The 15,632-nt window shown below is 42.2% G+C and overlaps 1 protein-coding gene across 1 annotated transcript in view; it reads left to right on the top strand.

Annotated features, from left to right (window-relative positions):
* The first annotated feature begins 4,380 nt into the window (after positions 1–4,380).
* The window catches only part of megf8 (multiple EGF-like-domains 8), a 69,244-nt gene continuing 57,992 nt past the window's right edge, over positions 4,381–15,632 (top strand). Inside the window, exons 1-2 of the mRNA XM_061915059.1 lie at positions 4,381–4,758; positions 9,989–10,184. Of these exons, the coding sequence (XP_061771043.1) occupies positions 4,735–4,758; positions 9,989–10,184 (220 nt within the window). The 5' untranslated portion in view covers positions 4,381–4,734. The remainder of the gene's footprint in view (positions 4,759–9,988; positions 10,185–15,632) is intronic.

The raw sequence follows: 15,632 nt of genomic DNA, 5'->3' as shown, positions 1-15,632 counted from the left end.
TTTTTTTATAGAAAATATTAAGTAAATATCTCAATCAATTTTTATTGTTAAGTATTCACATTTCTTAAAACACATTATATATTTACATGGATTTATACATACTATACATTATATTCTATCAACAAAGTATTTTAAAATTTAGGCACATTTTTACATTTTATGAATTTATTTTCCAAAATGCTGTCAATATATTACTTTGGTTTCCCAATTTGAAATAATATATATATACAGGACTGTCTCAGAAAATTTGAATATCGTGATAAAGTCCTTTATTTTCGGTAATGCAACTAAAAACATGAAAATGCCATACATTCTGGATTCATTACACATCAACTGAAATATCGCAGGCCTTTTATTATTTTGATATTGCTGATTATGTCGTACAGCTTAAGAAAACTCAAAAATCCTATCTCAAAAAATGTAAATATTTCCTCAGACCAAGTTAAAAAAAAAAGATTTACAACAGCAAAACAAAATCAAACATTTGAAAATGTCAATTAATGCACTCAGTACTTGGTTGGGAATCTTTTTGCACGGATTACTGCATCAATGCGGCGTGGCATGGAGGCAATCGGCCTGTGGCATTGCTGAGGTGTTATGGATGCCCAGGATGCTTCAATAGCGGCCTTCAGCTCAATTGCTTTATTGGGTCTGGTGTCTTTCAGCTTCTTCTTCACAATACCCCACAAATTCTCTATGGGGTTTAAGTCAGGAGAGTTGGCAGGCCAATCGAGGCCAGTAACGCCATGGTCAGTACACCAGTTACTGGTGGTTTTGGCACTGTGGACAGGTGCCAGATCATGCTGGACAAAGGAAATCATCATCTCCATAGAGCTTTTCAACAGATACAGCTTCAATAGCCGTATTCCCATGGTCAAGCCACTCCTGAACTCTATACACGGGAAGTTCCCTCAGTCAGCAATGGTTTGGGGAGCCATGTCAGCCGCTGGTTTTTGGTCCACTGTGTTTCATCAAGTTCAGAGTCAATGCAGCTGTGTACATGCTTCTATCTGTTGTAAAGCTCTGTGGAGATGATTTAATTTTCCAGCATGATCTGGCACCTGCTCACAGTGCCAAAACCAGCAGAGACTGGTGTACTGACCATGGCATTACTGTCCTCGATTGGCCTGCCAACTCTCCTGACCTAAACCCCATAGAAAATGTGTGGGGTATTGTGAAGAAGAAGCTGAAAGACACCAGACCCAATAATGCAAATGAGCTGAAGGCCGCTATTGAAGCATCCTGGGCATCCATAACACCTCAGCAATGCCACAGGCCGATTGCCTCCATGCCACGCCGCATTGATGCAGTAATCCGTGCAAAATGATTCCCAACCAAGTACTGCGTGCATTAATTGACATTTTCAAATGTTCAATTTTGTTTTGCTGTTATAAATCTTTTTTTTTTACTTGGTCTGAGGAAATTTTCAAATTTTTTGAGATAGGATTTTTGAGTTTTCTCAAGCTGTATGACATAATCAGCCATATTAAAATATTAAAAGGCTTGCAATATGTCACAACAAGGCTTGGACGTGGATTTTTTCTTCGATGCAGATGAGAATCAGCACGAGTGCGGCGTGGATGTGAGTACATGGTTGTTTATTTAATAAACAAATAAACAACAAAAAGCGCTCACAATGGAGGAAGAAAATTGGCTAAACAGTACAAACGTGAAACAAAAACACTTGCTCGATTAGCATTGATTGATTGATTGATACTTTTATTAGTAGTTTGCACAGTACAGTACATATTCCGTACAATTGACCACTAAATGGTAACACCCCAATAAGTTTTTCAACTTGTTTAAGTTGGGGTCCACGTTAATCAATTCATGGTAATGCATGAATGAACTATGAACAGAAACAGCACGATGGCATGACTATATACAAACAAAACAAAACTAGCACAATGGCATAAATACAAAAACTTACATGGCATGGAACTGTGGACGAGGACATGAAGGAGGTGCAGCATGGGTAGGGTGCGTGCGCATGTGAGGATCCCAGGACGAAGACAAGAAAAAGAGTGACTTAAATAGCTATGATCATTAGTGAAAACAAGTGTGAGGCTGAGAACAGCGACGTGACAGGTGAAAACTAATGAGTTGGCATGGAAACAAACAAAACCAGGAAGTGCAAAACGTGACTGAATGTCCAAAAACTAAACATAGCATGACCAAAACCAAAACATAACTTACAGGCGTGACACAATATTTCAGTTGATGTGTAATGAATCCGGAATGTATGGCATTTTCAAGTTTTTAGTTGCATTACGGAAAATAGACAGTCCTGTGTGTGTGTGTATATATATATATATATATATATATATATATATATATATATATATATATATATATATATATATATATATGTATATGTATGTATATATATACATATATATGTATATGTAAATGAGTTGTACTTGTATAGTGCTTTTCTACCTTCAAGGTACTCAAAGCACTTTGACACTACTTCCATTCACACAAACATTCACACACCGATGGAGGGAGCTGCCATGTAAGGCGCTAACCAGCACCCATCAGGAGCAAGGGTGAAGTGTCTTGCTCAAGGACGTGACGAGGTTGGTACTAGGTGGGGATTGAGGCAGGGACCCCCGGGCTGCGCACGGCCACTCTTCCACTGTGCCACGCCCTCCCTGTCACCTTTTCCCATCCATCCATTTTCTACCGCTTTTCGGTGGGGACGCTGAAGCCTATTTCAGCTACAATTGGCCGGAAGGCACTTACACCCTGGACAAGTCGCCACCTCATCGCAGGACCAACACAGATAGAAAGACACAATTTACACTCACATTCACACACAAGGGCCAATTTAGTGTTGCCAATCAACCTATCCCCAGGTGCATGTCTTTGGAAGTGGGAGGAAGCCGGAGTACCCGGAGGGAACCCACGCAGTCACGGGGAGAACATGCAAACTCCACACAGAAAGATCCCGAGCCCGGGATTGAACTCAGGACTACTCAGGACCTTCGCATTGTGAGGCAGACGCACTAACACTTCTTCCACCGTGCTGCCCCTGTCCCCTTTTTATTATATATATTGATTTTATTTTATATATATAAATTAAATAAAACCAATAATAAAATAAAAAGGTAATAGGGATATATATATATATATATATATATATATATATATATATATATATATATCCTTATCACACACACACATATATATATGTATGTATATACATCCTTATCACGTATATATGTATACATATATATATATATATATATATATATATATATATATATATATATATATACATATATACTCCTGCCCCAAGTGGAGGAGTTCAAATACCTAGGAGTCTTGTTCACGAGTGAGGGAAGAGTGGATCGTGAGATCGACAGGCGGATCGGTGCGGCGTCTTCAGTAATGCGGACGTTGTATCGATCCGTTGTGGTGAAGAAGGAGCTGAGCCGGAAGGCAAAGCTCTCAATTTACCGGTCAATCTACGTTCCCATCCTCACCTATGGTCATGAGGTTTGGGTCATGACCGAAAGGATAAGATCACGGGTACAAGCGGCCGAAATGAGTTTCCTCCGCCGTGTGGCGGGGCTCTCCCTTAGAGATAGGGTGAGAAGCTCTGCCATCCGGGAGGAACTCAAAGTAAAGCCGCTGCTCCTCCACATGGAGAGGAGCCAGATGAGGTGGTTCGGGCATCTGGTCAGGATGCCACCCGAACGCCTCCCTAGGGAGGTGTTTAGGGCACGTCCAACCGGTAGGAGGCCACGGGGAAGACCCAGGACACGTTGGGAAGACTATGTCTCCCGGCTGGCCTGGGAACGCCTCGGGATCCCCCGGGAAGAGCTAGACGAAGTGGCTGGGGAAAGGGAAGTCTGGGTTTCCCTGCTTAGGCTGTTGCCCCCGCGACCCGACCCGGATAAACGGAAGAAGATGGATGGATGGATGGATCCTTATCACACACACACATATACATATATATGTATGTATATACATTCTTATCACGTATATATATATATATATATATATATATATATATATATATATATACCATCACCTTTTTATTTGATCTTTTTTGTCTTGTTTCAGTTTGTATTAAACCAGTATTTACACAAAACTATTTTGCATTATTTGAACTACAATCTAATCATTGAAATTGCTAATTTTGTTACTTCCTTTTACATTTTAATTCATTGACTAATTTATCCGGTGAATATAACTATTGACATTTCTTTTGAAATGTGGTCAGTTTTTATTGCACCATTATCGATCTGTTATTTATTCTTATTTGTCGTTTATTTCGTACGTATTTTATTGACGTCTACTGACAGGTACAGCGTCCAGATGTGTGGTCTGTTCTGCCCATCGCCACTGGGGGAGCTGCTGAGTCGCGCCTCTTTTATTGTGTTGGCCAAAACCAAAACAACAAGCATCTGTAGTCGCCTCGCTGTTTATAAAAAAAAAAACGCGTTTCAATCCAACCGTCTGCACAGCGACCGAGTGCAGAGAATATACTCCGCCGCGTTGTTTTTTTATGTCAAGTATTAGTCAATAATTCATTATTGTTGATTGATATTGCAGCCGTCGACTTCTGCGCATCTGGATCGGACTAGCTAGCCAGCTAGCCAGCTAGCCAGCTAGCGGGTCGTCGTTGTGATCTCGCCGGTGGTTTCTATTAGGCTTCGCCTTGTCAAGTCACTCTCGGTTCATGGAGCAGCGGGACGAGGATATTGCCGGAAAATGTAAATAGTCATGGCGCCAGAGAGACGGGAATTGGTAAGTATTAACGCGAGTGTGGCAACAGGGCTAGCGGGGTTAGCATTGTTAGCATAGCATAGCCCTTTAAACTTTGCTGCTGATTGAATGTTATTTTTGTGACGCGGTGTTTATTTACCCAATTATTGGAGTGCAAGCACGTATTTATGTGAATTATGTCGTGTGAGTGTTTGCGTGGTTACATGATTGCTGTAACGCGATCGGGCTAATGCAGAGCTAGCCGCCTTAATGCTAATTTACACTGTTTTTAATCTGTTTCTAAGAATGCAACATTTGTCATCATTTTAGCGCCAAAGTGTACAATAGCAGCATGCTCACTCTCAATTATTTTGCACACAAATTTAAGAATTACACGCTTGAAAAAACAAAAAGAAACCTGCACCACCCATCCATCCATCCAATTCTACCGCTTATTCCCTTTGGGGTTGCGGGGGGCGCTGGTGCCTATCTCAGCTACAATCGGGCGGAAGCCGGTGTACACCCCAGACAAGTCGCCATCTCATCGCAGGGCCAACACATATAGACAGACATTACATACAAATTCAATATGTTTTTTTACTCCCAAAGAAATAAACCCCCTTGTGCTGTGACTTTTCATAGATTCAACAACTAATCAAAATCCATCCGTCCATCCGTTTTCTACCGCTTGTCCCTTTTGGGGTCGCGGTGGTTGCTGGTGCCTATCCCAGCTGTCCTCGGGCGGAAGGCGGGGTACACCCCTGGACAAGTCGCCACCTCATCGCAGGGCCAACACATATAGACAGACATTACATCCATCCATCCATTCACTACCGCTTATTCCCTTTAGGACGCGGGGGCCGCTGGTGCCTATCTCAGCTACAGTCGGGTGGAAGGTGGGGTACACCCTGGACAAGTCGCCACCTCATCGCAGGGCCAACACAGATAGACAACATTACAAACAAATAAATAAACACCCGTGTGCTGGGACTTTCCATAGATTTTACAACTAATCAAAACTCATCCATCCGTTTTCTACCGCTTGTCCCATTTGGGGTCGCGGTGGTTGCTGGAGCCTATCCCAGCTGTCCTTGGGCGGAAGGCGGGGTACACCCCTGGACAAGTCGCCACCTCATCGCAGGGCCAACACATATAGACAGACAACATTACATCCATCCATCCATCCATTTCTACCGCTTATTCCCTTTGGGGTCGCGGGTGGCACTGGTGCCTATCTCAGCTACAATCGGGCGGAAGGCGTGTACACCCTGGACAAGTCGCCACCTCATCGCACGGCCAACACAGATAGACAGACAACATTACAAACAAACTCAATAATAGTTTTTTTTTTCTCCCAAAGAAATAAACACCCGTGTGCTGTGACTTTCCATAGATTCTACAACTAATCAAAACCCATCTGTTTTCTACCGCTTGTCCCTTTTGGGGTCGCAGTGGTTGCTGGTGCCTATCCCACCTGTCCTCGGGCAAAAGGCGGGGTACACCCCTGGACAAGTCACCCCCTCATCGCAGGGCCAACACAGATAGACAGACAACATTACAAACAAACTCAATAATAGTTTTTTTTTTTCTCCCAAAGAAATAAACACCCGTGTGCTGTGACTTTCCATAGATTTTACAACTAATCAAAACTCATCCATCCGTTTTCTACCGCTTGTCCCATTTGGGGTCGCGGTGGTTGCTGGAGCCTATCCCAGCTGTCCTCGGGCGGAAGGCGGGGTACACCCTTGGACAAGTCGCCACCTCATCGCAGGGCCAACACAGATAGACGGACAACATTAGATCCATCCATTTTCTATCGCTTATTCCCGATGGGGTCGCGGGTGGCGCTGGTCCCTATCTCAGCTACAATCGGGCGGAAGGCGGTGTACACCCTGGACAAGTCGCTACCTCATCGCAGGCTCCACACAGATAGACAGACAACATTACGAACAAACTCAATAATAGTTTGTTCTCTCCCAAACAAATAACCACCCGTGTGCTATGACTTTTCATAGATTTTACAACTAATCAAAACTCATCCATCCGTGTTCTACCGCTTGTCTCATTTGGGGTTGCGGTGGTTGCTGGAGCCTATCCCAGCTGTCCTTGGGTGGAAGGCGGGGTACACCCTTGGACAAGTCGCCACCTAATCGCAGGGCCAACACAGATAGACAACATTACAAACAATCAATCAATCAATCAATGTTTATCTATATAGCCCTAAATCACAAGTGTCTCAAAGGACTGCACAAACCACAACGACATCCTCGGTAGAGCCCACATAAGAGCAAGGAAAACCCACCCCAGTGGGACGTCGACATTGATGACTATGGGAAACCTTTGGGACCGAAAGCAATGGATGTCGAGCAGATCTAACATGATATTGTGAAAGTCCAGTCCATAGTGGATCTAACATAACCGTAAGAATCCAGTCCAAAGTGGATCCAATATAGTATATTTTTAAGAAAAAAACAACTGCACCACCCATCCTTCCATCCAATTTTCTACCACTTGTCCCTTTTGGGGTTGAGGGGGGTGCTAGAGCCTATCTCAGCTACATTCAGGTTGAAGGGCGGGGTACACGCCTGGACAAGTCGCCACCTCATCACAGGGCCAACACAGATAGACAGACAACATTACATACAAACTCATTAATAGTTTTTTTCTCCCAAACAAATAAACACCTGTTTTGATTGATTGATTGATTGAAACCTTTATTAGTAGATTGCACAGTACAGTAGATATTCCGTACAATTGACCACTAAATGGTAACACCCGAATCAGTTTTTAAACTTTTTTAAGTCGGGGTCTACGTAAATCAATTCATGGTGTGCTGTGACTTTTCATAGATTCTACAACTAATCAAACCCCATCCATCCATCCGTTTACTACCGCTTGTCCCTTTTGGGGTCGCGGTGGTTGCTGGAGCCTATCTCAGCTGTTCTCGGGCAGAAGGCAGTGTACACCCTTGGACAAGTCGCCACTTCATCGCAGGGCCAACACAGATAGACACACAACATTACAAACAAACTCAATAATAGTTTTTTTTTCTCCCAAAGAAATAAACACCCGTGTGCTGTGACTTTCCATAGATTCTATTACTAATCAAAACCCTTCCATCCATCCGTTTTATACCGCTTGTCCCTTTTGGGGTCGCGGTGGTTGCTGGAGCCTATCCCAGCTGTCCTTGGGCGGAAGCGGGTTACACCTGGACAGGTCGCCACCTCATCGCAGGGTGGTTGCTGGAGCCTATCCCAGCTGTCCTCGGGCAGAAGGCAGGGTACACCTCTGGACAAGTCGCCACCTCATCGCAGGGTGGTTGCTGGAGCCTATCCCAGCTGTCCTTGGGCGGAAGCGAGGTACACCTCTGGACAAGTCGCCACCTCATCGCAGGGCCAACACAGACAACATTACATCCATCCATCCATTTTCTACCGCTTGTCCCTTTTGGGGTCGCGGTGGTTGCTGGAGCCTATCCCAGCTGTCCTCGGGCGGAAGGCGGGGTACTTCCCTGAACAAGTCGCTACATCATCCATGTACTGCTTGCCTGTGTATCGGCTGGGGACATCTCTGCGCTGCTGATCCGCCTCCGCTTGGGATGGTTTCCTGCTGGCTCCGCTGTGAACGGGACTCTCGCTGCTGTGTTGGATCCGCTTTGGATCCATTATGGATTGAACTTTCACAGTATCATGTTAGACCCGCTCGACATCCATTGCTTTCGTCCTCTCCAAGGTTCTCATAGTCATCATTGTCACCGACGTCCCACTGGGTGTGAGTTTTCCTTGCCCTTATGTGGGCCTACCAAGGATGTCGTAGTGGTTTGTGCAGCCCTTTGAGACACTAGTGATTTAGGGCTATATAAGTAAACATTGATTGACATCATCGCAGGGCCAACACAGATAGACAGACAACATTACAAACAAACTCAATAATAGTTTTGTTCCCCCCAAAGAAATAAACACCCGGAACTGTTGTGTGCTGTGACTTTTAATAGAGTCTACAACTAATAAAAAACATCAATGCGCAATATTCCATGTGTGCAATATATTTATATGTTCAGCAAACTATAATCTGCTACCTAAAAATGTACAACCATTCTTCTCAACAGAAGAGGAGAAATATAATCTTAGAGAACAATGTAATTCTTCAAAGTTAAAGTGTTTACAAAGTACAAAGAAGAAGAACCATGATAAACATTCTGAATTTATTTCATTCATCCATTCATTTTCAAGATATTCTTACTCATCTCAACATATGAAATATAACTTACTTCACCATTTTTTTTTATTTTTATTGTAATTGTTATTACTTCAATCAATCAATGTTTATTTATATAGCCCCAAATCACAAATGTCTCAAAGGACTGCACAAATCATTACGACTACAACATCCTCGGAAGAACCCACAAAAGGGCAAGGAAAACTCACACCCAGTGGGCAGGGAAAATTCACATCCAGTGGGACGCCAGTGACAATGCTGACTATGAGAAACCTTGGAGAGGACCTCAGACGTGGGCAACCCCACCCCTCTAGGGGACCGAAAGCAATGGATGTCGAGCGGGTTTAACATGATACTGTGAAAGTTCAATCCATAGTGGCTCCAACACAGCCGCGAGAGTTCAGTTCAAGCGGATCCAAGACAGCAGCGAGAGTCCCGTCCACAGGAAACCATCTCAAGCGGAGGCGGATCAGCAGCGTAGAGATGTCCCCAACCGATACACAGGCGAGCGGTCCATCCTGGGTCCCGACGAGCGGCCCATCCTGGGTCTCGACTCTGGACAGCCAGTACTTCATCCATGGTTATCGGACCGGACCCCCTCCACAAGGGAGGGGGGGACATAGGAGTAAAAAGAAAAGAAGCGGCAGATCAACTGGTCTAAAATGAGATCTATTTAAAGGCTAGAGTATACAGATGAGTTTTAAGATGAGACTTAAATGCTATTACTTGTGGAGTAAATTGTGAATACATTGATAATAGGACGTGAACAAAAGTTTTAGCAAATGCTTTGTAAAGGAAAGGGGGTAAGATTAATGTGGGCTTACCGGGGATGTCGTAGTGATTTGTGTTGTGGTTTCTGCAGCTTTTTGAGACACTAGTGATTTAGGGCTATATTAGTAATCATTGATTGATTAAATAAGCTCTGCTTCTTACTACTCCTTTTCGAACATGTTGAATAGAGACACTGGAAATTGTGGCATATCTTGTTGTATGCATGCATGTTCCAAATAAACTCCAACTCAAACAATGAACACACATCTTTATGAATACCCAGGCAGTGCCAGCGATGGCCTCCCCCCTCCCCGTCGTCTCCTTCCTCCTCGCGGCGCTCCTGCTGTTGGCCAAGTCGCCCCAGTGCCAGTCCGGTGACTGCAAGGGGCACCGGCAGGTTTTGAGGGGACCACCTGGCTACGTCACAGATGGACCAGGGAACTACTCTGTCAACGGGAACTGCGAGTGGCTCATCAGAGGTATTTTTTTTTTTTTTTATAAATGTTTTTATTGAATTTGACAGGTATTACAATGTACAATAGAACACCAGTCAACACATTTTCCCCTTTTTTTCCCCCACCCACTTCCAAGAACAGCAACCCAACCCATACCCCATACACACATAAACCCCCCTCCCCCCAGGTCCTACATAAGTTAAAGGTACAGTCACAAATGGAAAATAATTAGTACATCACTTTCTTCTCAACATAGGCAGATAGTAAATATACACCAGGAATGAATATAAAAAAATAAATCAAAAGAAGCTGGTTTATGAAAGGTGAACTTTTCATGTGTCCTGTAGCGTCTTTAATTTGGCTATGTAGTCAACTATACAGCCCCAAACAAAATAAAACTTCTCAGGTGCCTCCCTAAGATTGAACTTTATTTTTTCCAGATCTAAATACCTCATAAAGTCTTTAAGCCATAAGGAGGCTTTGGGGCAGAAAGGTGACTTCCACTCCAGCAAAATTCTCCTACGTGCTAATAAGGATGCAAAGGCGATACTATCCTTGAATTTTCTCTTTATTTGGGGATCTGATACCGTCCCAAAAATAGCCATTTCTGCACATGGTGTCAGATTTAAATCCAGTGCCTTAGCAAGGTGTTTTTGAAAATAGTTGTCCAGTAATCCAGCAAATGGGGACAAGACCAAAACATGTGCGTCATGTTTGCAGGTGACGTGTGACATCTGTTACAAGTATCCGAGATATTGGGATATATTTTGGAGAGTTTGGAATTAGTGAAATAAATACGGTGGGCTACCTTAAATTGTATTAAATAAAGCCTTGAACAGGATGTACTGTTGTTAATTTGGGTTAAGGCAGAATCCCAATCTCCATCATCTATGGATCTGCCAAGCTCTTCTTCCCAATTCCGTCTGATTTTATCAAGAGATGTTTTACCAAACTGGGAGATTAAGGTGTAGATTTTGGAAATTAGGCCTTTCTGATTCGTGGGAATATCTAAAATTGAATCAGCTAGCGAATTTGGTGGAGCATTAGGGAAAGAGAGACTATTTGATTCAACAATATTACGAACCTGAAAGTATCGAAATAGGTGAGATTTTGGTAGGTCAAATTTTTCACATAGTTCACTGAAACTAGTTAAAACATCACCAATATATAAGTCTTTTAGCCTGCTAAGGTTTGATCAGAGGTATTTTGTTTTTGCACATCAATATCTCGCTTTGCTTGGTTGGTAAAACATAAAGGCTGAGGAACCCTGAAACGGGTGTGCTATTTTGCAATGTGTGTATTCTTAGAAATAAATGCATGTTAAAATGCACTGCAGAGTGTGTTACAGTGTTTTACTTTACTTAGATCCTCGCAGTATTGCCTTTTAAAGCAAGGTTTATCCTCTCTTGCTGCATTGGGGGAAGTCTTAAAAAATGAACAGTAATATTGCTTACAAATCTAAAACAACCACTGGTTATTGTAAGACATAAAACAATATAAAACATTTTTTTTAATCACTTAGACTTAAACAAACGTTTTTTGATCGAAAAGGAAATTATTCCACACAGTAGCTCAGTTACAAAGGATGGAAAAGGTAAGGATGGAAAGGATAATGCAGGTATAAAGCAGACTAAAAATGTACCATTGTAGCAATATCAAATTTAACATATGTAATATTTACATATTATATAAACAGTACCGTATTTTTCGGACTATAAGTCGCAGGAGCGACTTATGTGTGGAATTATTAACACATTACCGTAAAATATCGAATAATATTATTTAGCTCATTCACGTAAGAGACTAGAAGTATAAGATTTCATGGGATTTAGCAAATAGGAGGGACAGATTGTTTGGTAAAGGTATAGCATGTTCTATATGTTATAGTTATTTGAATGACTCTTACCATAATATGTTAGGTTAACATAGCAGGCACCTTCTCAGTTGGTTATTTATGCCTCATATAACGTACACTTATTCAGCCTGTTGTTCACTATTCTTTATTTATTTTAAATTGCCTTTCCAATGTCTATTCTTGGTGTTGGGTTTTATCAAATAAATTTCCCCCCAAAATACAACTTATACGCCAGTGCAACTTATATGTGTTTTCCCTTCTTTATTATGCATTTTTGGCAGGTGTAACTTATACTCTGAAAAATACGTTATGTAATATATACTAATATATTATATTTTTATATAATATATATAAGATATATAAAAAATCCCAATTACCATATACAATATTACAGCATATGTAACAGCTGCAGCAAAAAAAGCCAGCATAAAATAGAGAGTAGATTCAGCAGAAAATATACATTATAAACAAAGAGAGGTAGCTAACATTGAAGCGGTCAGGCAAGAGACGGATACCTATTGCTGTTAGGCGAGTGATTATACAGCTGGATGAAGTGCGGAATGAAGGAGTTCTTAAATGGAACACGGTGGGAACGAAGCTGAAGGAGGCTGTTGGAGTATGAGTTCCACTTGTTTCTGTTTTTGATTTTACATTGTGAAACAAACTCGGTTTAACGATGTAAAATCACTGAAATTGATGCCATACAAAGTAAACACAACTTCAAATAAGTGACATGTGTTACGAAACTGCAGTGTATTTGACGAGGCTGATACTTATTTCACAATCAGCGTTGCAAAAAGCTAAAGGCAACCTCCGAGGAAGGCAACAGTTGTGGCTGAAACCGTCAGGGACAGAAATAAACACAGGTCTGGCTATAATTACAAAATCAAATAATTTTTTGAAGACCTAATGATCCTCTTTGGATTAAGGCCAGTAGAGCTAATTCTTTACTTGTTATGCAGAGCCCTCACAAGGGATGCATATCTTTTTTGGCATAAATGTAACCAAAAGCCAAAGAAAAAGCAAAAGATTAATGGGCTAAATTGGTTAAGATCCAAATACCACATGCTAGACAACTATAAGGCGCACTTAACATCCTTTTATTTTCTCATAAAAGGACATTGCGCCTTTTGAATTGAATTGAATTGTCTTTATTGTCATTGCACCAGTACAATGAAATTTGCAGTACAAACTAATAAAGTGCAGAAATAATTTAACATTAAAACCATAAAAAAAGAATAGGCCGACAATCTTACACACATGCAAGCACACACACACCCACCGTAGCAGCTTTTGGAGACAAAACAAAAAACAGTAGGTTGCAAAGACCCTGTGGGAAGAGAGGCACATATTGCAGACATTGAACATCAGAGGCAGAAACAGTAAAGTGGAACACATTTGGTGATTATAAGGAAAAGGGTGGTGTTGAGTACATGTACTTTGCACATCATTACTAAAACACGGTATTTGCGGTGTTAAGCACTGTTAAGTCCGAGCTTTTAGAGACCTGGAACGTCTGCCTGATGGCAATAAGTCAAAGTGTTTGTGTTCTGGGTTTGACAGATCCCTTAGAATGTTTTTAGCCCAACTAAGACAGTGAGAGCTGTACAAATCTTCCTGGGTGGGGAGTGGGCAAACAAATGATTTTTTTGGGCTGTGTTATCAATCAATCAATGTTTACTTATATAGCCCTAAATCACTAGTGTCTCAAAGGGCTGCACAAACCACCACGACATCCTCGGTAGGCCCACATTAACAACCCTTCGGAGGGCTTTCCGGTTAGAGACTGTGCGACTGTCAAACCACACACACATGCAGTACATCAGGATGCTTGCTATGGAGCAACGATGGAATGACACCAAAAGTTTGAGTCTGATCGTTATTCCTGAACACTTTCAGAAAGTACAGTCTCTGCTGTGCTTTCTTGGTGGTGGTTGTGGTTTTAATGTTCCAACTAAATTCCTCCTGTGTGTGCACGCCGAGAAACCGGAAATCCGTTAACCCAGGGGTAGGGAACCTATGTCTCGCGAGCCAGATGTGGCTCTTTTGATGACTGCATCTGGCTCTCGGATAAATCTGAGCTGACATTGCTTAACACGATAAGTAATGAATGATTCCGCTTGTAATCACAGTGTTAAAAATAACGCTTTTTTTATGTTCAAGAAGTTGCGTTAATTGTAAAAAGGTATTTATTTATTATTGGTTAGTGTGAGGCTTGCTCTCCTGGGGGTTCTTCAGACCACCAAGCACTGACATGAAAGCCTGTTTCAGGGTTACAATATTGTTTTATTTTTCAATAAGTCTCTCAGTTGCTTTCCAGCAATTGTATTTTTCTCTTTCGCTTGCGCTCTGGCTCCAGCTCCAACCCTGTCTCTCCTCCTGGCTGCTGCTTATAACAGAGCGACAGGTGATTAGATAACAAGGCCCAGGCGGGCCATCTACGCACCTGTCGCTGATTTCGAGGCTGGTCCTGGCAACACCCCGCTTCGCTGCTGGCCCACAGGCCACACCCCTCCACAGTTAGGTTCAGATGAACAATGTTATTACAAAGAAATAGAGACCTATTGTACTCTAGAAATGTTGGTCTTACTTAAAAATGCACATGTTTAGTTGTGTTCAGTGTTAAAAAAATATATATTATATGGCTCTTACGGAAATACATTTCAAAATATTTGGCTTCTTGGCTCTTTCGGCCAAAAAGGTTCCCGACCCCTGCGTTACCCTCTCCACCTTTTCTCCTCTGGCAGACTCGATCTCGCTCTCCTTCCATCTCCAGCAACGTCTCTCCTCCCGGTTGCTGCTTATACAGAGCGACAGGTGATTAAATAACAAGGCCCAGGTGGGCCATCTACGCACCTGTCGCTGACTTCGAGGGTGGTCCTGGCACACCCCGCTTCGCTGCAGGCCACGCCCCCCTCCACAGGCACCTATTAGGAGACATTATCTGGCATTTTGTTTCGACCTATTATGCAAAAACAACTTTTATTTCCTTTTGGGTGCTGCTGGTGCATATTTGGGATTTCCATAAGTTTAGAAAATGTGCGCGTGTCTGCACCAACGCCGTAGTCAATAAGGTCCTTCTTTTTCTCTATCCTCTTGTTGCGAGGCATTCATCCTCCACTGTTGCCATTTCTAACACAAAGTAGCGTATAGTTCGAACGTATATCTGTCAGTAGACTCTGTATGGAAGCACTAATACTAAAAAATGGTTGATGGGAAGAAGAAGCAGTCGAAGTGGAGGCACATAAATAAGACCGTCCACAAAAAGGGGCATCCTGAAGAGACCTTCTGTAAATAATAATTCATGCAACATTTTGACCAAAGAACCACCATTACATGTTATTTTGATAACAATAAAGTATTTTAAAAATATAAGATAGGATTTAATGCGCCTTATAAGCCAGTGATAGATAGATAGTACTTTATTGATTCCTTCAGGAGAGTTCCTTCAGGAAAATCCCAGTTCCTTCAGTGTACCTTTTCTATGAATATGGACCTCCTTATCGGCAGTGGGCCTAATATTCCAGCGTGCCCTATGGTCCGAAGAATAGGGTGCTATTAGTGGGCGTGTTGCTTGTGATCTACTCACACTGTGTACAATCAAAAAGTGGTGCAGG

Source organism: Nerophis ophidion, linkage group LG11, assembly GCF_033978795.1.
Source record: "Nerophis ophidion isolate RoL-2023_Sa linkage group LG11, RoL_Noph_v1.0, whole genome shotgun sequence".
NCBI lineage: Eukaryota > Metazoa > Chordata > Actinopteri > Syngnathiformes > Syngnathidae > Nerophis > Nerophis ophidion.
The sequence above is the reverse complement of the archived record's forward strand: the minus strand, read 5'-3'. Positions and strand labels throughout refer to the sequence as shown.